Genomic DNA, 24,767 nt, shown 5'->3' on the forward strand with positions numbered 1-24,767 from the left:
ACTTAAACTTAGGTGAAGTGATGCATTAAGTATGCAATTAAATAGCTACTTTTACCTGAGCAACTGTCCTCATCATCAGAGATGGGCACCTCTCTTTTCAACAGCATCTCCAATTCTTCAGTTTCAGCAACATCAACAGGTCTTTCCCCGTGCTTATTGGCTTGAAATGGATTTCCACCATGTCGAAGCAACAGCTTCACAATCTGCAGCATTAAATAAATCATCTTTCAGGTTATCCACAACATGTTACTTGACCAGCATAAAAATCCTCTGTTGCACACGAAACGTGAATAACACAATATGCGATCCTAAGTCCTATCCATGATACTGAGATTGGAAAGCAAGACTTCAGCAAGTAAAATGCAAACTCCAGGTAGTGCATAGAGTCTGCTCTGTAAAGGAGGTAAAGGGGAAGACTAGAGACAGCTGCCCTTTGTTACACAGCATCATTATAAAAGAAAGAAACAAGGGCCTTTTTTCTTGCTGTTCTAGCACTTCTTCACACAATTTATCTGGTTCCCCACCTACCAGGCTCTTTACTCCTCTGCAGTTGATTCACCCTCTTGCTCCAAATTTTATTTCACTTCAATAAGGAACAGATAAACTTTTGCAAATCACAATACTATTGGTTTCCCCAGCAGTTCCAAAAAGCCCAGAGATCCAAGATCTTACTGGAGGAACAAAGCACCCCACCAGCAACTACATGCAATAAATCAAAATCATCAACTTCTCCATCATCAAATGCAACAATTCATTAATATTACAGTGAATCCAAGGCCACTGCATTACACAGTGTCCAGTATTACTTTTTTTTCCTATGTATAAAGAATGTGGAAATTCAGCAGACAGTGATACCTTAACAGGAAGCTTCAGAATTATTCTGGTACATAATGTCAGTGAGATTGCCACAGGTACCTGTATTGATATCAGATAAACAAGAGGTCCTGTTCTCCAAAACTCTGCAACAACTCTATGAAAGCTGATCTAAAGACCCAATTTGTTTATATACCTAAAAAACCACTTACTAAACAGCTAATAAAAAAATTCCCAACAGATTATGATAATTAATTTCTCTCTTTTCCAGAAAAGCCTTTCAAACTGAGCATCTTGTTTTCAAGGTGTACTTGATTTAAGGATTTCCTCAGCAGGCACCTGTCTTTCCAAAACAAGACAAGGATGCATTCTATCTTTTGCTTTATACAACAGATCGCATACACAGTAATGAAATAAAGGAGATATAAAGGGAAAGCAGAGTCATTTCTGCATCTTATTTGCAGAAATCAAGAACAATTTGAAAGTTAATATAAAGCACCTACAGATCTCCATTTATCTTCTCCATTAAGTGCTGATTGGTAAATTAAAAAAAAATAAGAATATATATACATCTATTTCAAAAGAAATATAGGATATATACCTTGAAATATTTATAAACATATATGTACAGTATAGACTAATCCACAGTATACTTTTAGGAGATCATTTTCTTTTGAGAATTCTATACAGTAAAAGTTTCTCAGAAAAAGTCACTTCAGTGCTTATTTATTAAGAAACTAAAGATGAAGCCTATAAATAATTAAGAAAACAGATATTAGTAGAAAATATCTGGCAATAGAAGTCAGATGAAACAATCAGAACAACTTTAGGATGCTCCCAAAACAGCAGAAGTAGAACTACAAGACCATATGACTGCAATGAGGACAGTCAGGATTTCTGAAGCTTTAGCATTTCAAACCACGTATTTATCCCCCTCCCACTCTCCCAGAACACTCACGTTTCTGTGCCCACTGCTAGCAGAATCATGAAGTGGGGTATCATCATCCAGGCCCTGTGTGTTCACATCTGCTCCCGCTGCTATCAGAACTTTAGCAACATCGTAGTAACCAACATTACAAGCTTCATGCAGAGGTGTCCAGCCTAGAGTGAAGAATGGTAGGTTTGAGACAAAGATCAAAGATTTGGTTTTTCATTCCTGTGCTATAGATCTCTATTGCCTCTGAACATTTCAAAACACTCTCACACACAGTACTTGGCAGAACAGCAATGCCATCCGTCTGATGAACAACATACACTTTATCAACTTCAAACCTCACATGGAATTCCAAGTTTTTCTGAGATTATACTGGAATCAGAAATCAAATAGTAGAAGACAAAATCTGGCATAAAGTCCCCAGGCCAAACATGTCAGAGATTCTTTGACAAGTAAACATTTGAACTCTGGTAAATACATATAAAAATAATATTACAATACATGGAAACCCTCTGATAACCACACTATTGGAAATGGTAAGTGCAGCAAACTGCCATAACCAGTGCTCATTTAGAGTTACTGAACATGTACTAGGAATCAGTAACAACATCAGCAGCTAGAGAGCAAGCTATTAATAAATAATGGCAGTGAACTTATTCTGCTATTTCCCAGAACACTAGTCATTTTTTGCAATTATGATTTCCTCGAGTTCAGTGCTCATTCTCTGTAGCAGAGTGTCAATTGTAGATGACAACCCACACATGCTACATTCCTTACCTTAATTTCCTCTCCCCAACTTGATGACTTCCACTTCATAGCTGACCTGAACTGCTGTTGATGCCTTCTCAAAGCCCAGTTCTGGGGAGGCATTCAACTTTTGTTTCCAACATAACCAGTAAAAGAGTTTAATCACATGAGCTTTGTATCTAATCAGTAGCAGTCTTGTACATCTATGAAGAAGAGGTACAAGAAACCCCTAACTTATCTAATCCCTCAGTAATGGGATTTCTCACCTTCAGCCTTCACTCAACTTCCAAGCTGCCACTCATTTAAATTTTAAAAGCAGCTAAAAAAAAAAAGAAAAAAGCAAAAGGGAAAAAAAGAAAAAAGGTTCTAAGTTATTCTAAAGCAAAACACTTCTTTCTCTTCTTCATACACTAAATTTCCTCTTCAATCATCACTTAGGATACTCACTTACAGCACTGTCTGGCTACTACCACCTCCATTTTTCCATTTTCTTGCCATTTGCTCTTTTCACACTCACCCAACATGGTAACACTCTTCTGCTCTCAGCCCTCTGATTCCTGTCTTTTATCCTCTATATTAATTACCTTCATAATTTATTTTTCTCCATGTTGTACTGCTTTGCTTTTCCATCCTTTCACAATGTCCAGCCTGCCAACTCTAGTGCTGGCTTGCTGTCAGTATCTGTTTCCTTTACTCTTGTTCTCACACAGCAGTATCATTCTGGCAGATATCCCATGAGCAGGGTTACTTCCTCCATTACTAATTCATTTTCTGCTCCTTTAGTTCTGCCAAATCCTTAGCAAAAAAACCTCTAATTCTCTAAACTACATTGCATCCTAAATTCCTACTTTTCTCCACTCATGACTCACTGCTTCAATCCTCCCCCTCTTCTTGACTTCTCCCTCTGCACAGTATTTTGAAGTTCAGCCATCTCTGCTTCTCACTTTGGATCACCAATAAAAAAATATCTCACTTGATCCCAAACAACTCCTCCAGAATTTTGAACGAAGCCTCCAACTTGTATCCAACTGATTCTCAGAACCAGTTCTCAGCCATTGTCCTTTTCCTTTCATCTGCCTTTAAAATAAAATATCTGCCCTAGGTGAGACTGGGATGAAGCTGTGAAGTTAACTTCCTTCAAAGCAACTCATACAGTAATGTGCACTGCATTTGGGAGCAGCACCAGTACTCAGAGCATACTGGTGTTTTGGCTACTGCTGAACAGGGCTTGTGAAGTGTCATGGTTTTCTCTCCCTCCTCCTGCACCAGAGTTTGGAAGGGATCATAGTCAGGACAGCTACTCAAATGTGTATTCCATAGCACAGGATGTCATGCAATAAAAGCTCACTGAAAGGAGAGGGAAGGAGGGTAGTTTGTACATAATGGCATTTGTCTTTCTTTCCAAGTATCTGTTACACCTGCTGAGGCCCTGCTTCCTGGGAAGGGACTGAATATTTGCCTGATGATGGGAAGTAGTGAATGAATTCTTCTTCCTTTGCTTGCATAGGCAGCTTTTGCTGTTATTAAGTGGTCTTTAACATGACCCACAAATGCTTTTTTTTATCTTATTTTCTCCCAACACCTTGTTGAGGAAGGGAAGTGAGAGAGCAACTGGGTGGGCGTGTGGCAGCCTGCCAAGGTCAACCCACTACATCTCTTCTTCAAGTGTTTCTATGATTCTCCCAGTGATTTCTATGGGCCTGTCTTCCCCTGAACCTCCCCCTCCTTTTCTAAAATTGCTCTTGTCAACAAATTCTTCTCATGTCCCCTCTCAACTTCTTTGAAGATCTCAAAGTGTTCTACTTCTGCTTGTCTTCTCTTCCTCTACATGCCAGTCCTGGGCAGCTTCATGTACAAATACAAATTCAGCTACCCTCTTCAAATCAAGAAATTACCCATCTACTTCTTACCTAAAGTCAGTATTTCAGTTCATCTCATTAATATCTTCTCTTGAAGTCAAGTTTGAGCTGACAACTATTTGTGCTATATAGCTCTTAGCTTCTTCCACAGGGGCCTGCTACCTCAACTCCTCTCAACCATTCCCACTGAGAACATAATTCAGATCATAAATCTAAGAACATTGTATATGTCACAACTTAACAAAGCTCACCAACCATTATGTAAATCACAGCAAATACTACACATTAAATACTGACATATCAAAGCTGTCATTAATCCAGCAGGACTAGATGACAATTGCAACCGTACCACTCTCCTCTGCGTTACTGCATTATCAGTTGTCCCAGTGAAGACACTGCACGTCACAGCACCATCACCTCCACCACTATTCAACTCTGCATCTCCTCACATAGCCCACAGTCTCACCATTTAACTCTGCCCAGCACAGTCCTACCAAGTTCAGCAAGAACACAGAATCTGTGTGCACATTTTTCTGTAAATACCTACTATACCAAGGCCCTGGACGTAACTGAAACCTCTCAGTATTAAAACACTGTTCTAATCATAAACTATGTTCTACAGTGTCCCAGTACTACCACTGCCACTGGAAATGAAAAACACAACTTTGGGAATTTCCATGAAATTATAGTTTTTCATTTGCATACGACATGAACTGAAAGGAAACCTTCAGTCTTACATTTAATTTATACAGTTAAGAGTACTCATATTCACTTACCTGCAAAATCTTTTACATTTACATTTGCACCTAATCTGATTAGCTCCTTGACCTGTTTAACATCCCCTCGAATTGCTGCCATATGTAGAGGAGTTTCCCCTCGTTCGTTCCTCTTGTTAACTTTGTCCTTTTGTCTTGAAGAAGAGGTTGGAGTTTTCTTTTGGGTTGGTGTTGTTTGTAAGGAATGATTTAAGGTGGAATCTACAAAACAAGTTTTTAAATGGTAACTGTTAAGTCAATTAAAGTGAGATGAAGAAAAAAGATTGTCAAGACTTGCCTTCAAAGATGATAACAACCAGTGAATAATTATATTTCAATAAAAGACACTTCACCCTTCATAGGAGTCAGTACAATGCTGATTTCCAATGTGAAAAAGGGCATTTTGCAAAATCTTACTATTTTAAGCAAGTTTCTAGGAAAGATGAAGTCTATCCAAACTACAAGGTTCACATACTCTGGTATAAATTCTCCTGAATCAAGACAAGGCAGATCAGTATCTACCCTGCTTTCTCCTTCCTCCAGCAAAATTCCACTATATTTTTATGTAGTGGGATGCCAATTTAAAGAATTACAGTCTGTGTATTGTACTACATACAAATCATCATCTGTACCAACACAGCTGGACAGCTGGATAGTTCCTTAAGTTCCACAGCTGGGTGGACTGGATAGTTCCTTAAGAAAACCCAGCCATTTGCTTTTAAATAGCAATTTTGTAAAAACTTTACACCTGTAGAACATATACACATATAAAGATTTTTTTACATGCAGCTGGATCAAGGACAGCTTGAAATGGTGAATTAAGAACAAGATGTCTCCCCTCTCCCATTAAATCAAAAGGAAATAGTCCCATTTCCTCCCAAATTAAAATCCTGATCCAAAGTGAGAAAATGAGGTAATAGTTAAGCTTCAATAAAAATCAAAAAAAGAAAGTATTTCAGGCTTTAAATAATCCATATGGAACAGTGTCTGTGAGGGAAAAATAAACAAAGGAAGAAATTAAATTTTCAGTTTTTACAGCTATCATGGTGCAAAGCTTTTCACATACATATAGAAGATTAAGACTTTTTCATCGGATTAATCATCCATGCAAAATAAATTTTAACAGGAGTATGAATGATTTAAAAATTTAAAAAAAATAAAAGATTGTTGAAAAACATCAGTGTTCTGAATATTCTGCTAGGACAGAATTAAACAGGCAGGAGGAAGAAAACTGTTAACTCTGTAAGATCACCTGGGCTGTTGTCTCTTGCTGTCATCTGCATGAGAAGTGCCATCTGTTTGCGCTCTGACAGAGGGTAACCAAACAGAATGCTAACGGGTGCTGATTTCTTATTCCCAGCATCCTTCTTCATTTTCTTTTTCTCCGGACCTTCCTTCTCTAGAAATAGGAACATTTCAAGACTCAAGCTGCAGTTCCATCAGTATATTTTTCAAAAAATACAACCATCCTCTTAAGGCCTGTAAACTCGTGACTGGTGACAGGTGATGAAAACCAGAAATTACACCTCTGACTTACTGCATTTGCATTAGTGTTGGTTACCTGCTCTAATCATATTAGGATAATAAGCTACTGAGATAAAGCACTTAAAGCTGTAAGCAGGATTACCAAAAAATTTTAACAGATGAAAAACCTGTTTCATAGAAGGAATGCTGTGTATGCCACAACTTTAATTCTCAGAGATTAAAGCCAAGAACTTAAAATTTCTGTAAAATCAGCTGTTCAGCTTTGAATACAGATCTGAGACTACCCACTCTTCTACTTCTCTCAAGACACCATGGTAAAAATTAGGAAAAGACTAGTTAATATTGGTATCTGCTAAGTAATTGGTTAAGATTGTTTCTCTCAAACTCATCCTGGTATTTTGTCTTAAAGCAATTTTTTCTCCAGAATTCATATCCTTCAAACACATGCAGCTATTTTACATACATAACTTCTTTCCTTTATCAATATTTACGGAAGCTGTTTAATATTTCATCTCCAAGTTTTAAACCAGGAGCTAAAATTACACATCTGAGTAAACACATAAAAAATAAAACTCCCACCAAAACCAAGAAACCCTATCATCTGCAAAATAGGAAGACCTTAAAACAGAGGACTCCACTGAGCAAAACTTCACTGAACTTCTGCAGAGGTAAAAATTAGAATCTTAATTCCCTTTGAAGTTCCTAGTTGCCTTTTAACTTTCTATAGTTCTACCTTCTTTCTTGTACCATTCTTTTCCTCTCAACTAATTTTCTGCTTTCCTAGCCTTCTCTAAATCTCACTTTCTAGACCTGATTACAGACACAAACTCTAGTAATGCAGTGCACTTGAGGCACAGGAAGGCACATCAACAGTTCTTATCTTGAATTCCATACTGACCCATAAGAAATACATGATTTTATGGGCTAAACAATTGCCAGTGAGAGTATTTAAGAATGGAAAGCTACTGACCCATGCATATATTTTAAAAACCTCTGTACATTTATAGAGGTTTTTTATTTATCCATCATGTTTAAAAAGGAAACAAGATTCCTTTTACAGAATCAGATATTCTTTTATTCTTAAACTGCCGGCAACTCAGAGTCTTGAATATCTAAAAAATTAATTCAATATCCAAATCAACGCTATTTGTGTTCTGCCCTATTTGTAAAAACATCTGCGTAGGAAAATAATAAAAAACCCCTTAACAATAAATTTGTGCTTTAATCTTTCCACTCTAAGCATGCTGCTCTTTCTGCAAAGATAAAGCACAGCATACACTTTACTGATTAATTTAGTACTTCCATCAAAATAACACATTTCAGATTGACCAGCATAATCAGATATTTCTTAGCATATGCTATTTATTGTTCACAATTCTTTCCTTGAAAAATGTATTTATTTTCATTCTGAATTATTTCTTACTATTTTAGAGCTATTTTCAGCTTGAGAAAGTAAGGCATCAAAATAAATGCAATAAAGTTTTTTATTATCTAGGCTTTACTCTTTTATACATTGGGATTGTCTGAGTTTTTTGGGTTTTGCTTTTATTTAAATCAGCACAATTTATTCCTGCCTCATGTTCAGTGCTCCATTTCAGTGGTAAATTACTCTTCTATTACACTTTATAAACACAGTGTTTGCAAAGCATTTCTTACAAATTAAAAGCATCAAATAAGAACACCTGTTCTCACCAAGTCATACTGTAATTATGCACTTTCTGCTCAAAAGGAGACACCCTTTAATTTAAACGGATATTGGACTTCATATATGTTGTCAGTAAATCTAACAGTTTAATACACAAAAATCAATATGATCAACAACAAAGCTAAAAAAGTCTCAAGATTATAGCTGGTGCACCTGATGATCCCCTCCAAGATCTCACAGATATGAACTGGTTCTGACAAGAGGGGTGGAAGAAAGCAAAAAACCCCAAACAAACAAACAAAAAACCCCCAACAAACAAACCAACCCAAAAAAACCCACCAAACCCTTCCTCCCCCCAAAAAACCCCCGAACAAATAAAACCCCCCAAAATCAAACCAAACCAAAAAACAACAACAAAAAACCCCAGGGGAAAGTGAGTAGGGCATATAAAATAAAAAGTTCTATACATAAAAAAAAAAAAAAACAACAAACCAATGTTCCAAGAATACCAACACATAGCACACTTCACAGGATGAGACCAACTTAACATTTAGGAACTTCAACTTCTTAGCTATTCTTCATCTTATAGTAACAGGAAACTTTCACCACTGTGAACTTGATGTTTGTACAATTTGAACAGTAAAAACTTCCCTCATAAAGGAACAGAATCAGTTAAGATATGAAGTTTAAGTAGAATTTAATTACAAAATTGACTGTGAAACTCCATCAATTGGTTTGGGCTTTTTTTTTTTGTTGTTGGTTTGTTTTGGTTTGGTTTGTTTTTCTGGCTGGTTTTTTTTTCCCATTTTTTATACTTTGTTTTCAGGTTCTATGGAATTCAATTATCTTCTATTACATTCACATTCTCATCACTTTCTGCTGTTCTTCAGCAGTTAGAAATGAACTTACCTTCATTAGAAATGGAACATAAGAGATTTTTTTATTTTTTATTTAAAAAATAGAAACTAGAACTATTCCAGTGGCTTCATGTTCAACCACCTTTATGAAATAAATTTCATAATACACAGCCACACCCCCTTGTGTGTGGCTCTTTAAGAGTTTCCCTTGGCAACACAAGCTTTTCAATGAACAGTGAAAAAATTATTTCTAAATACTCAGGTTATGTGAAACAGGAATTCAGGAGCATCTGAGTACTTATTTGTAAAAGGGCTCAATGAAATCCACTCACAACACTTAGAACGTACTGGCACGAGGAACATCAGAGACACTGGTGATTGTACTAGGATAATTTACACATGACAGATTTTGTCCCAAGGCAACCAATAATGTATCTGGTTTTTTGTTTGCTTGCTTTGTCCTGCAATTGGATAAAGTACAAATACCCACTCAGGTAATTTTTAATGTATTGGAAAATTAAATTATTAAGTAACATAATATGTAGATTTCTCAAAACAAATCAAAACAAACTAACAGAGCATTTAATTTGGTAAAATAATCACTTCAGTGGATAAAGGAAATTAAGCAACAAAACCCAAAAAAACAACAAACCTCAAATTCAAACTTCAGGGTTCATCGTACACTGTTTTTATGTAAAAGACTCCCAATATAGTCTAAATCATAAAAATTACCAGGATCAAAAAACAGGACCATGCAAAATTAAAATATGAACTGCTTAAAATGAATATTATGAAGTCATAAGATTGAATGATATACAATCAAAGAATAATATGTTCATTGCCAGGTAAAGACCACTTCTGCAGATGACGGAGTTCAGAGATAGAGTTTATGGAGCTCTGAGTGATCATTGCCACCTGACTGAAGTTATTTTCAAGTTACTTCCAAGAGAAACACATCATGACTGGCTGTGTTTCCTACCTTAAGGGAAAGGGAAAGCTTAGAATGTGATGCAGAGACCCCACAGTGCATTTAACAATGTAGAGATTTCAAGGTACTAATGTGATACCTAATTAATCAAGTTTATGACATATTTATTTAACAAAACCAACACACAAAACCACCTCCACTTTCCTGCCTGTAGCCCAAACAACAGTTAAATGAAGTTGTTACAGTTGAACAATAAGCCCAAATCCAGCAAGCAGTGTGTGAGCACTCCCTCCAACACTCCCACAAACCTCTCTAACTACAGAAAGCAGGAGCACAGGAATTGTGTTACTGTGATGTACCCCTGCAGCATGAAGAGGTCAGCTGTTTTGCTCTTCTGGATGACAACTAAATGCTAAAAGAAGTCTGACTGTGCCAGGTTTGGACTACTTTAAAAACTGAAATTGAAGAGGTCAGAAAACAAAACCAAGATCCTGCTATAAACAGTAAATCTGGATAACATAATTTCCAAGAAAGATTAACAAATTACCACATTGAGTATAATTGTAACTCATTGTTGTTCTTGAATAATCAACTCTGTAACAAGACTCTCTTTGCAACTGAAAGATTTTTAGGATCTGTAGTTATGTTTAATTATTATGAAAAATTCTAATTTCTCTCTTCAGACTAATAAGGTGCAGAAAGCAAACAAATCTGACCTCTGCAAAATCAACACCTGTGTACTGTTCCTATTCCAATAACCACATCAGAGGTTACTTAAAACTAACCAGATTACTTAAATACATTAAGAAAATTTAAGCAACTCTGTTTAAGCAGTCTAAATAACTGATGGCTTTTCAATCAAATTATGGTTTTGGATTGGGAGACTTCAAATCAGAGAATTTATTTTAAAATATATGAAAAATAATTCTGCTTTGATCATCCAATCCAGCAGTTTCAATCAAAGCTTGTGTGTAGACTACTCCCTAAGATTTACTTATAAATAGGTTAAAGCTATACTGCAGAATAAATAAATTTGCCTGCAGGATGTATACCTTGTATTATTTTTGTGGTTGCTCTGACCAAGAATGGAGACGTCACAAAGAGCTCTCAGTTTCGGGAAGCCACCACAGCCAGGGGAGTGTCAGAGCCCTGCACAACAGCAGCAACACAACAGGATGCTGCTGATAAAGACAGGGACAGAGTGTCCTTCCAGGTGTGTCCTGTTCCCAGGGGCCTCTTCAGAGGGCCACAGCTCTCCTGGGACTCACACTGTCCTCCAGACCTGCACACACTTGGCAGCTCCTGCAGCCTTCTCAACTGGCTGCAATCTTCATGGGTATCCAATTGTTAAGAAAGTAACTAAAAGGCTCAATCTTAAAACACTGAATATAAATTTATTGTAGCATTTTCTTAAGAAAAAAAATTAGATAAAGAGGTGAGCCATAATTGTTCTAGACTCAACAAATGCTGTTTGGTTTCAGTCTTGCCAAAACTGACTGGGTGTAAAATGTACTTTGTGTACAGTGTTGCAGAAATCAAATGAAAAAAAAACCCAAAACATTTCTGTGTTACAGCACTATTCATTTGGCTGTCCATGTTCATTATCACTTGCAATATTTAGACAAAACCTGAAACAAAGCAAAACAAAACAAAAAAAGCCAAAAAAACAAAAAACCCCCAAACAAACAAAAAAAAAAAGCCCACCAGAAAAAGGAGCAATTTTTACAAAAATCAGCAAAAAAAGGGCAAAAGTTTAGTTTACAGAAGACCCTGGAACTAGAACCAAGAAACTTTTAAAGATGTAACACTCTAAAATTAAGTATCACCATTCTTTGACTCATTTACATGCCTAACCAGGATGAAATCCAATTGTCATGGAGTTTCTACAATCACCTAGTAACCCTATAATGTATCTTGGGGATAAACCATTTATTAAACTATTGAACTAAAAAATTTCAAGTACCTCTAGCTACTTTTACATTTAGGGCTTTTTTAACTCAGACATATTTTTAAAGACCTTGAAGCTGATAGAAAGCTTTTCATTACCTTTTCTATTTCCACCATCTGTGTTCAATTACACTCTAATTTCCAAAAACTTACTTTTTTGTTTCTCAGCGTTTGCCATTCTCTGTACACAGCTATCAGGGAGACACTTCTGTCAGAGGTAACAGTTTAGCTCAGTGACAGCAAACCTTTTCCATGTATAATGCCATGTTTGTGCCAGAAGCAGCACTGCATTTCATGATCACTGATGTCACTCCTAATCCATGTCAGTGACAAACTTGGCACCAGTGTAAGTGTCTAATTCCCAGTGGTCTAACCTAATTGGTTAGGCACAGAATCTGCATTACAGGAACAGTTTTTTCATCATAGCAGTGCTCCTGCTCTGAAGTTTCTGGAAGGTTTATGTACCAAGTGTCCCACCTGCAAAAGGGCAGTTGCTCTAACCTCCTTAGCTAAGCAGAAATTAAATCTTGACCAAGCTGTGGTGTTTGCCAGCACAGTTAAGAGCCACATGCCTTCTACTTTTATGTTAAATATTTCTTGAACTGTCTATTTCACCTCCCTGCTACAACTTCTGACAAAAAAATTTTATAGTGTGAGCGCTGTCTTTTTGTGCATGTCTAAGCATCTGAAGTAATCAAACTTGTTTGTGGCAACTGTAACAATATATGCTACAGAAAAAATCCACAAAAAGTTTGGCTACTTTACAAGATGCTCGGGACAATGACTTATTTAAAGTTGATGGGGGTAAGAAGACATGACTAAACATTTTCAACAGAGAAAACTTTCAATATATATTTAATATTACATCTAAATACATTTACTTCCACTATGAAAAAATAGTTATCGTCTAATATCAAGCAAAAAATTTAATAAAGCAGGTGCTGGGAGCATACTTCTAATTTAGACATAGTCTTTTCAAAATCAAATGGTATTGTGAATAGTGCAAGAATGCTGTAAAACCACTGGGAACAGAACTAATGCCAACAGCATTGTTTTGTCATGTGACTATGTCAAATATGGATTTCATACTACAGTCTCTTTACAGTAATAAAAGTATGTTTGTATTATCAAGGAGCCAAATCTGCATGAAATCAATCCTGAACAAAAATTAAACTCACACTGACGTTTACACTTCTACCTTGCATTTAAATCTACACATATTAAGGGAACTCTCTGGTCATGAAAATATTCAAATGTACAATAAGCAATGTATAAACAATTGTAGCACTGAGCTTTGAGAAATTTCAGGAACTTCAATGTGTTCTGCTGGCCATGGAGACTGGTTATCAACTTAACTATTACTGAACTATAATTGCACAATGACACAGATAATTAATTACCTAAACCCAGAGATAACTGTACCTCTTGGAATGGATTCAGCTCCATCCATCTTGACTAGACAAGAACTGTGTTACGAATGGCAGTTTGAAGCCTTGAAATCAGTTCTAATATAAATAAGCTTATGCTCGGAAGAACTACTTAGGCTCTGCAGAGAAGGTACAGGTGATAGGAACTTAAACTGAAAGGAAAGTGTGCTCTCCATGACTAGCTCAGTTAGCTCTGTCACCTTAGCAATCTCTTCTATGAAGGACAGTACATCTACCAATGCAATGCTCCCTCCCCAAAAAAGGCTATGAAAGGCTGACAGCTGTGTCTCAAATCAAGGCATTCACATGGTTTTTCATCTGTTTACTCATTTGAACAAATGGACCTCTAGGGATGACAAAACAAAGAAAGATTTGTTACTGAAGCAGAAGGAAAGAATGAGGTTAGGAAACAACTGGAGAATACAGATCAACGATGGTGGCATGCTGGCTATTGCTAATGACAGGATGAGAGCCTATCAGATTGAGATGCAACAATCAGAAGGAAACAAGCAACTTTTATACTTAGTATTCTTTTTAAAGGGGAAAAAAAATCAATGTAAAAACATAACACACAATTAATTAAGTTAGGACATATTTTACCAACAAATAATTAGTTAAGGAAATAAAAAGGTTCTACCTGCGTCTGAATTGCGATCTTCATTTCTGGATGGACTAATTGTAAAAGGAAGTTTACGTTTCATGGAAGACTTTTCTTTCATCTCCTTCCCCACATCACTCCTATCCACTTTTGGAGTTTTGCTGTAGGATGCAATCTTGTCCTTGCTCTAATATAAATAAAAAGTATACTAAGTAATTTTTGCATAAAGCAGGACAGTTTTATAATGTATACAGACTGAAAAGACTGACATGTGAGAATGCATGTGCTTGTGTTTAAGTACGTGTAATACAAAATTTATTCAATAAACAATAGAATCAATTGTCGTTTCTTTTTTAAATTACTAACTTCTATGTTATTTCTACTTTCAGACACATCACTGTAGAAATGCTGTTCACTATTAGAGGCTTAACTAATTAGCAAAGGAGCAACATAAACTGAACAAGAATTTGCCAAATCTTGATGACCACCCCAATTTCCTTCCCAGACCATAACAATCCCACTAAAAGCACATTAAAAGCCCACACTGCAATTTAGACTGTGAATTGTAAACCCCCAAAAATCCTTCTAATTACCCTCCCCTGCCTCCACTCCCACCCTGTGATACATCAATGCAGAACTCCCTTTCTATTTCAACAATAACAGTGCAATGTTTCATTCAAGAAAAATCTATGAAGGAAGGTTTTAAACTGATATCAAATTTAGAAGAAAAAAGGTGCAAGTTATTTGGATTCTTGAGTTGTATAAGTCTAGATATTTTGGCTTATAACCCATATTTCAAATAAACAGAGAAAAATCTACACAGGCTCGCTATTAACTTATACTTGATTACACTAATATAGGATAAAGATTGCAAAAGATACCAGAGTAGCGTAAAGACTGCTTGAGAGAGCCCTCTGCAAACCCAACATCTTAGCTACCAATCAAGTTGCAATGCAGAGATATCTTTTCTGTATAATACATGCTGCAGAAACAATTATCCACTCTGTCAGCTATCACAGCTCTACAGCTTTATGTCATTCTTAACACATGATCAGACGAAAGTACTAATAGATTAACTTCCTAAAGGTAGAAGAAGAATATTCACCACCTTGCCAATCACTGAAAACCAAAAAGCTGGTCCTTGGTACTTCTGAAGATTTATTCATTTGGAGGAAAACTAAAAAATAACTTGAAGTAGAGGTACTGTTCTCAAAGGCACCTTTCCTTTTTTTCAAAGAAACCAAACTCAGGTAGGAAGACATCATCTGACATGCTGAGTTTAAAATGTTGCCAAAAAGTTAGGCAGAAGTGATTAGAAAAAGAACCTGTAACAAACCCTACAAAAGACAAATATCTGTACAAGGGAAATGGCAAAGAAGGCATTAGTCTGTATCAACAGAATTCCTGAAGTATAAAGGCTGCTGCCCTCAGAGAACATCTGTCTTCTTCACTCCAAGTTTAGAAACCCAAAAAACCAAAGTAAAATGCAGAATAAAATCCACACACCAAAACCAAAGCCAACTCTCCTTCAAAACCCCAAAGGAAACAACACCTTCCCCCTTTTATTTTTTTTACAAGCTAGAACAAACAAAAAAAAATCTAAAGACCCAAACCCCTTAAGACACCCCTAAGCCCTTGGATCATATAGCGCCTGTGGTATTAGTTATGAAAGAAGTTCATCCATCTAACACAAGTCATCAATTCCAAACGCATCTCTAAGTTAGCAAGAGCAAATCCAAACTTCATTAAGCCTTTCCACATCTCGTCCACCACACACACAAGTTTCCCACTTGAGCCCAACCTCACCAAGAGCTTTCTGATCCCTTGTTTCAAACAAACCATTTATTTCTCCTATCTATGTATGTGCATTTCCCACAATATGAAGTGGCATCAAAATTTTATTTCTTTCTCTAGAATATTGTCTTATGTTTGGTACTATGCAATAGAAAGGACAAACTAAAAATAATTTAAAATTCCTACGCAGAAAATCTTGGTTTCAACTTGTTCAGTAGAAAAAAAAACCCCACAACTTTTTGCAGTTGGTAATCTCTAAGAAGAATTCCTTTTTTGAGGGCACTCCTCAGTAAAATACATCAGTAGGTGCTCACAAAGAGGCACAAGCTGCTTAAGTAATTTGATAGCTTTACATTAATTCTTAAATTGCTTATATGTATCATGTTAAATATTATGAATGATGCAGTAGTTTTTGAATAATGACTGAAAATTAATTATATGAAACTCTAATTAGGAGGAGAGACAGTTCAAAGTGCATACTTTCAGATAAATAAAAACACATTGAAAATTTTAAAAAAGGCTATACATAGAATACACAGAAACTGAAAAAAAAAGGGAGACTATTCTGTTCTTTAGCTAATGTGGAAATAAGCATTCAGTGATGGACTTTCCAATCCAAAAGATGCAATGGACAGGGTGTTTGAGAAGTCTGTATGAAGTTGATGCTATTTATTATTTTTGGTGACAATGCTGAAATAGAGACACAATCAGATATGCAGACATCATCACAACTGAAAGAGAGGAAGAAGCAAAGAGCCCTGGCAAGGCAACTGTAAAATGACTGATTTGAAAAGCAGTCTTAATACAAAACAAAAATAGGAAAATCCAGAATAAAACCAAGGTCCTACAAACTGATAAAAATAATTAACTGTACTATCACAAAATGCTGTGTTAGAAGACAGAAAACTCTTAATGGCATCCTAGAATCAACTCCAAGTAAAGGAAGTAGGAGGAGGAACTAGAAACCCTGCAGGTTAGACCAGGCATTCCGTTTTCAAGAGTGAGCATTCACTGTTCCAATTGTTCCTAGTCACTGCAACAGCATGGACATCTCTCAGGGTCCAAGGCAAGGTTCAAAACACAGCATCAACAGGTCTGTGGCATTACTTTAATGTGACCCATATAAGCAACCTAAAAGGAAGCTGACATTTTAAATAAAATAATCTGTAAATCCTGTGGACTTTCCAAAGAGGCTGATTAATCTCAAGTGAGAACTCTTAATCAGATAAAACACTGATGAGATGTTGATGTTAAAAAAACTAAACTACTGCTGCAAAGTGAAAAGCATTACATACTTTCCATGTCCACTGCAGCTAGAGAACATTTAATGGCTTTAGACTGCAACAGGAGACTAGCAAAGGTTACTTATCCTTCTACTAAGTATCTAACTCTATGCCAGTCAGCATAATTAAGTATCAGAATAAACTGCCCAAGGAGACAGGAATTTCCATCAGGCAAGCCTTTAAAGAAAAGGTCTGGCAAACATCTGTCAGGAACTGAGTACAGCTTATTCTACTCTGGGGCAAATGGATGGACTGGATCTGCATGTCTCAACCTTTAATGCATGCCTCACTGGAGGATGTAGTAACAAGGAAGAATTTTCTCTGTCAACAAAACCATACTAGTGTGCTATGATGAGGAACACATTTTTAATCTGTTCAACAGGAACTGTCTCAGAAGGCTAACAAACAGCAGTCTGGACAATTTCTTGATATCCCATTCCAGCTCTATTGTCTGGTACTGCTACAATCAATGACAAGACACAAAAGGAGGCAACAGAGAGCCACATAATCTAGCAGATGTACTAAGGCCTGGGAGAACAAGCATTCTTTTTCTGCCTATCAAAGATAATTACATACTGAAGAATATTCTGTATGGTACCAAATGGTTTTGGGCACTATTGCTGGAGTCTTCCAAGGAGAGAATTAATTCTTACAAACTCCAAATGTGCTTCTCCTTTGGAAGAGATATCCATAGTTTACTTCCTTAGTTTGGCCATATGAAGTATAAATTCAGATAAATTAAAATTTCATCATGTTCATATGTTAACAAAATATCTCATGCCTCATGAGATAAAATACCTCAAACATTAGATGGTCTAGCTGCTGTATACACTTCTACTATTTTTTTATGCTTGCCAGATAAGCAACTGAAATAAAAATACATGTACTCTAATGCATACATGATACAAACTCATTTTATTAACAGCAACGTTATTTCTAATGGTTTTTTTGAGTTGTCAGAAGACTTGAACACATAGTTCACATGTTCACATAGCTATTCACTGGTTATTAGGGCTGCACAATAAGCATTGATTTCTGGACAAATATGAAAGATTATGCCTAATAATAACAACAGTAATCTCACTACATTTCTCTGTCAACAGTTAAGAGTGCACAACTAGAACCAGCTAAACAATGTAAAAACTATGAAATGGAAATAAAACCCTACAAGTGTTTTTTCTTTTCTCTATGCTAACCATTGGAATAGTTTTATGCCATTTAGGTCACTACAGCTTTTAAATTGTGAAGAATGGGAATTTATTATGGACTGGTATCCTTTAGCATTACTCATCACTTGTAAGAGGCACTGTATTTTATGAACATTACTTCACACTAGGCCTCAGCACTTCTTAACACCAATTACATTACCTAGTGAATCCCTAACATTTTTCATACTTCTAATGAGTTAAGAACTGTAACTTTTAAATTCATGGCTGCACATGTTTATGCATTGAGAAAAATCCTTATTTGCTTTACAGATATTTCCACTACCTTTTGAAGATATTTCATTAAAATTATCACTGTTGATTAGCCTGGTCAATCTTTATTTACTTCAGGCCTCTATGTTTGTGTATGTAGTACAGATTTACCTTCATGACTTTGTGTTGTTCTAACTCACACTTTACCTTAGCCTATTGCCTGCCTGATTCCAAATAATTTTCTTGGCAGAATCTAAATTATGACATTTTGACAATATCTTCTCTATCTTTCCTAATGCACTCTGAAAAGTGCAGATTAGTCAAAGGCCAGCTGAACACTTCTCACAATTGTCCATTAGAGAACAGGTATGTGACAGTTTAAGTGATTATTTAACATAACCATGTATTCAGTTCTCAAAATATGACAACTCTGTTTATTATGCTAAAAACCTGAATACAGAAATATTAACTGAAACACTTCTACTCTCCATTAATAATATTAATTCTCTGTTTTTATTTAGGACCTTATATTACACATTATTTTATATCATGCAATTCCAAACCAAACCCTACATTATTCTAATCTCAAGCTATCCACTGTACCAGGGTGGACAGTGAGCAACACTGGACAGAACAGTATAAGCAGTTTATCAGCTTACTTTTTGGTATCACCTTCATCAGTCCATCACTGGGATTCCATATTCACAGCTTTTATTGATCTTCCATTCTCTACTCTGTCCCTAAATTACTGAATGATACTTCAATTAATGTGACCATATACCAAATAAAGACCAGAATAAATAGGAAAAAAAAAGAAAACCCAACATTATTTCATCTCTTTACTAGTAAGCTGATTTCCTTTCCCTATTTTATTCTGTTATCTTCCTCATCTTATCTAAGTAGTTCATCAGAGTCAGCAGAAAGAATTACCTTTGCCTCACTTTACTGGGACCAATGAAACAAACTAGAACGAGACTAAAAGGTCTAAAGGTTTCTATGAATGTTTTTGGAAGATAAAAAGTTACAAGTAGATGCTGAATCTTCTAATCTTTTCCTGTTTTTTAACCTCCTCCTGTCTTATATCCATTCATCATCAAATGGTCTTGCAGAGAATCCAGATTTCGACACAAGAGTAAGTATGACCACACACAGAGAAAATCCTTTTCTAGAGAAGACAGCTTTATAGATTGTTGGGAAACAAACAGATTCTCTCTCCTTAGGGCAATATACATGTCACTCATCATTGTGAAAGCAGAGGATTACTCCAGCTTCTGTTACTCATTAGTAGCACAGATAAATCTGTGCTCTATTGTACAAGTGCACTAGGCAGACAAACTGAAGAACTGGGTGATTTGAAACTTGCCTCCAGAACTCTGAAAATCACGGGATACTTCACATTCATAAACAACAAACAACCCTTCAGCATGACATGATATTCCTTCATTTCCCAACACTCAAAAATGGTATGTACAATTTTTAGATGGGACTCCCTTGTACAGGAGCTACTCTAAAGCTTTGTGCAGCATTTGGCTTTTAAGTCCTCCCTCACAGGGGAAGTAAGTCCCTCTGCTATAAAGGAATATTGGAAACTTCTGTTTTTCTTTGGTCTGTGCTCTGTCACAGGCCTTCACACCTGTTTTGTGTGTTTGTACAGAGAGAAATACACATAAAATAAAATAAAATATGGACTGTTGTTCTTGTGAGTATATGAAGACTTCAAATTAGCTAAGATATGGAGACTATATACTAGCTTATATCAAATAACACCAAAGCATCCAGCTCCTTTTAAATTAACTTGCACATTACAATAAAAGTAGAATTCTATCCCACAGTTTAAGTTACAGTTAAATAAATGTAAAAATGTATAACTTTTTCAATACTGAATATATCAGAACATAGATTCATATTTATTTCTTCCAATTACAGCAACAAAAATCATGAAACATGCTTCATTTTACTGAAATTAAAGGGGCATTAATATAAACTTTACCTTTCTTGCAGTTGTTTTTTCCACCATGGTGCTATTGCTGTCAGAATTTTCAACTTGAACTGTTTTTGTAGACCCAAATTTGGGCATTTTATAGCTGTTTAGCTAGTTGTATCTTGTATCAGTGGGTTCATCCTGTGTCTGAAAAACAAACAAACAACATTATATAAATATACACACGGCAGTGTCATTTCAGGACAAATGTTACTGCAGGTGGTAGCAGAGCTGGATAGTACCCCAAAAAAGACGACTAAAACGACACCTGGCTCCAAGCATCTTCCTCACATGCAGCTCAAACCTTGGGGCAAAACCCCAAAAGGTCTAACACAGCTGTTGCTGGGGATGGTGTATGAAAAAAGCACCAAGTCAGCTGCTAAACTACCTCATCCCTCTAGCTTACCTTTTTGGAAGACTGAACATTTTTGGCTATTTTAACAGGTTCATAGGTTCAATATCTCACTTTGTGTTAAATGTCCTAAGGCTTAGAAAGATGAACAAGATTTCTAGCAACACTGGAAAGAGAAATAAGGCTTTCTAGCCCAGGAAATTGAAACACTGTATATTCAAAGTAGTATGGGAAAAAAAAGTCAAGTCTTATGATTTATGATTCTTTCTGGATCAAGAGATGCCCTTTTAGAAGAAAAATCTTCTAAAGCTTAAACCCAGAACTAGAAACCTTAATTTCCACTGTCTATCAAATCAATTACATAAGCCACTACTAGAGCCAGATATATATTTATATAAAGCTCCAAGAGCTGTGTAGTGTTTCATCTCCATGGTACACCAAACAAGTGTCACTACAGATTCACATGATGGAAGGGGTCTGACTTGCCTCTTCCACAGCAGGAAGAGCCACCCTTTTTGCAAGAATGGCTGAGAGGAAAGGTCACACAAAAGGTAAAACTGCATTTGACAGCACTTTAAAGATTATGACTTTTTATGGGTCTTTTTAAGTTGATGTGTTTTGTTACAAGTATTTACATGATCACAATCTTACTGAGTTGTCATAATTCAATGCTTGATCAAGTCACCATTTCAGGTGCAACACTTCTACTGTTGCTTTACCATTAAGGTTTTGGGATCATCATGTAGAGAATTTGTTGCTGTTCTAGGACCATGGCACTATTTTGGTTTGACACAGTTAACTGACAACAAATCTGGACTTTGAAAAAACCATTTTGCACACTACACCTGAGTGTGTAGTGAGACATTGATATTCAAACAAATTTCTACATCCTGCCCACACATCCATCCCCCACAAAGCTTAAACTGTGGAAAATTTGAATATTTGTCTAAGAGTAATAGTGCTGTACACAACAATGTAAAATGCTACTTTGTTAATCTTCCAGATAGGAGGGGAAGAAAGTTCAAAAAGCTAAATCCTTGAGACAGAGAAGTAGGAAAGGTTGCACTAAGTTCTGCTGTTTTCCTCCCTTTCCCCTACACCTGAGGAAGTTGCTTTTTGTTTTGTTGGTTTTTTTTTTTTTAACACTAACCACAAGCTTATGAAAAACAGGAAGAGATTAATTAGAAACAATCTCACAGTCTATAACCAGAATCTTGTCTCCACTATGATACAATATTGTGAAACTCATACTCTTCTACTCTTACTTAAGACAAAAGAAACATTAGTATACTCCATTTATGGAGTGTTAACAGGATTGATGCAGCCTTACTGATACAGAGAGTAATTGTTCAATTTTAATGAACATTAAAGCACATGGTTATCAGCCTTTTGTTTTTAGTTGCTTTTTCTAACAGCTGCAGGAACAAAAATATGGTTATCAGTTCAAAGAGAAAGAAAACTACACTGAGTTTCCTGTAATTTACAAAAAATCTTTCCTGAATCCTAAAAGAAGCAACAAGTTACTATCTTCACAGAATAGTACTGTGCTGATTAGACCAAACATAATGTATTACCATAGTAGCAAATATCTGTTCCCATGGGTTTTAAAAGGGACAAGTCATAAATCTGCTTCTGCTCATTTAGCCTCTGAAATCCTCTCTGTAAGTTTCATTCGTAACAATTCCCATTGTATATATCATGATTACAACTACTTAAAAAAATAATGGGTCAAAGTTTTCTTTATTGTTTTAATTAAAATATTTTTCATTGCATATGCTGCTGTTTCCTTTCCTTCCTTTTTTCCTGCTACCTGGCTCCCTGAAATTATCTCCATTCCTGCTTTCCTTCTCTTCCTTTCCTGGTTTCATATGCCATTCACTGGTGTATGACAGCAAAAAGCCAAACTTAAAGAGCTTAGGCTTGGCTCCCTTGGTCTCATTTGCTTCACCAGCAGGAGCTGCCCTTCACAAAAGGCCTCCCTGCATGTCTCATCTGGACAGCAACAGTTTATTTTTTTAAATGACAGGCTGGTATACCAGCCTCAAGTATTGTATAGGGGCAAGAGGAATATGAAAACACTTTCAAAATAGATTTCAATTAAAGGTATTTTTAATAATACTGTTAGCTTAATATAGAAATAGAAGTAAATGAAAACAGAAAGCATAGCATGTTTCCATTTTGTTTACCAAATGGTCAACAGGCAGAAGCAGATGTGCAGGAAGCTCCACCTGAACATGAGAAGAACTTGCCTGTGCAGGTGACCAAGCACTGGGACAGTTAACCCAGAGGTGTCAGACACAATCCTGTGCCACGTGCTCTGGGATGGCCCACTGTGCTCCCCTCCAACCTGACCCACTGATTCTGTGATCCAAAGTCAACGTGAATTCATGAAATTCTTCACCCAAAGTCAAATATGTTTTGGGAAAAAAAAACTGATTTGGAAGTTCACTAAAACTGAGTGTTACATACTGGATTACCAAAGCAGAACCACCACACTCTAAGACTAACAAACAGCACTATTTCCATAAAGTGTTCCAAGTACCAGATTGCTGTTGCACAATGGCTGTGCAAAATTTAAAACAGACATAAATGCATCAAGTATGTGAGAAAAAAATACTTTTCATAAAGAGCAGATATTCAAAAAAATTATTAAAATATCACTATGGTGGCCCAGAAATTAGGCAAACTATTCAACGGGTGATTACACAGTGTATATAATAATAAAATTTTCTGCGGAATAAGTGATTTTACTGACACTTCAACTTTTATTTCCATTTGTCTGGAGTTCAGTGCCATTTCAACTCAAGTTCTAAACACAAATGTTTGCATTCATAGTGAAAATGTAGAACATTAACAGGGTCTTCCAGGGAAATCTAGATCTGTCTGCTTTGAGTTTTCCTCACTGCCATTTCTTAATGCAATTACTTGTTTATTAGACAATCTTGATGGCACATTTGGAATCACCAGAACCCTAAATTAAAAGTTAAACTCTTTACATTCAAATTATTCTCCTCTGTCACAACAAGCAGTGTCCTTACTTTTCATCTGATAGACAGGCACAGCTGTGCTTTCTCTCAAGCAGACTGATTTCAAGCTTTTCAATAAAACAGAATTTGCTTCCTACTAAAGAAACTTCTCTGTATGTAACAAAATCAGATATTCTTATTTTATGTTTGGACATCTTTCCTGCACATTCATTACCTATCATGAGTCATACTACTGGAAATACTGTTGAACTCTTCTCTCAGTCATTTTTCAACTAAAAAACGAAAAATTCTATTTTCTCCTTGAAGTAATAAAGGTAAGCATCTAGACAGATCTATGGGCAGTGACATACAATGCTAGGATTATTTCATATAAAAAACCCTGAACATAAAAAAAATCCCAAAAAAATCCCACCAACCACCAGAATTTCAGATATAATTAGCTACAGAAAATTAGTGATATAATTAATGTCTAATGTTAACAAGTCATTGTATTAATTTGTATAAGCTTACAACTAGCACTGATGAAAAATATGTGAAAAAGCTTCTCCTTACCTATGCAAAAAACCAGGGAATTCAAGCAGTACTACAATGGTGCTGCTGCCACTGTCATTCACTCCTTTACACCTTTCAGTTTGTTCTTCTGAGAAATCAAGGGCCATGTGTTTGTGTTAGGTGCATATGTATGATTCACTAATGACTTCCAAGCCTGTAGATGGATTTTCTTTTAATTTGGCAGCAGCAGAAATTTTCAAATATATTAAGCACTCACAAATTTCAGGGGTAAAGGTGGCCAGTGGATAATAAGAATAACAATAATAATCCATCACTGTTTTTCGCATGGGAAGGCTTCAATATAAGCTTCATGACATACTGCCTGGAAGAATACTCCACATGAGATGGCCTTTGTAAACCACTTTTCCTTTCTTTTTTTCTCTTAATTATGGGGGGCAGTTTTAG

The 24,767-nt window shown here is 36.1% G+C and overlaps 1 protein-coding gene across 3 annotated transcripts in view; it reads right to left on the bottom strand.

Annotated features, from left to right (window-relative positions):
* The window catches only part of ANKRD12 (ankyrin repeat domain 12), a 59,418-nt gene that overhangs the window by 19,653 nt on the left and 14,998 nt on the right, over nt 1–24,767 (bottom strand). For 2 of the 3 annotated variants that reach the window (XM_058810201.1, XM_058810210.1), the window contains exons 2-7: nt 20,481–20,618; nt 14,035–14,182; nt 6,361–6,507; nt 5,130–5,330; nt 1,772–1,914; nt 56–203 (exon numbers count right to left, since the gene is read on the bottom strand). In XM_058810201.1, the coding sequence (XP_058666184.1) occupies nt 56–203; nt 1,772–1,914; nt 5,130–5,330; nt 6,361–6,507; nt 14,035–14,182; nt 20,481–20,567 (874 nt within the window). In that variant the 5' untranslated portion in view covers nt 20,568–20,618. Of the gene's footprint in view, nt 1–55; nt 204–1,771; nt 1,915–5,129; nt 5,331–6,360; nt 6,508–14,034; nt 14,183–20,480; nt 20,619–24,767 lie in introns of those variants that run through there. The other variant, XM_058810218.1, reaches the window with a different exon arrangement.

Source organism: Ammospiza caudacuta, chromosome 1 (genome assembly GCF_027887145.1).
Source record: "Ammospiza caudacuta isolate bAmmCau1 chromosome 1, bAmmCau1.pri, whole genome shotgun sequence".
NCBI classification, from domain to species: domain Eukaryota; kingdom Metazoa; phylum Chordata; class Aves; order Passeriformes; family Passerellidae; genus Ammospiza; species Ammospiza caudacuta.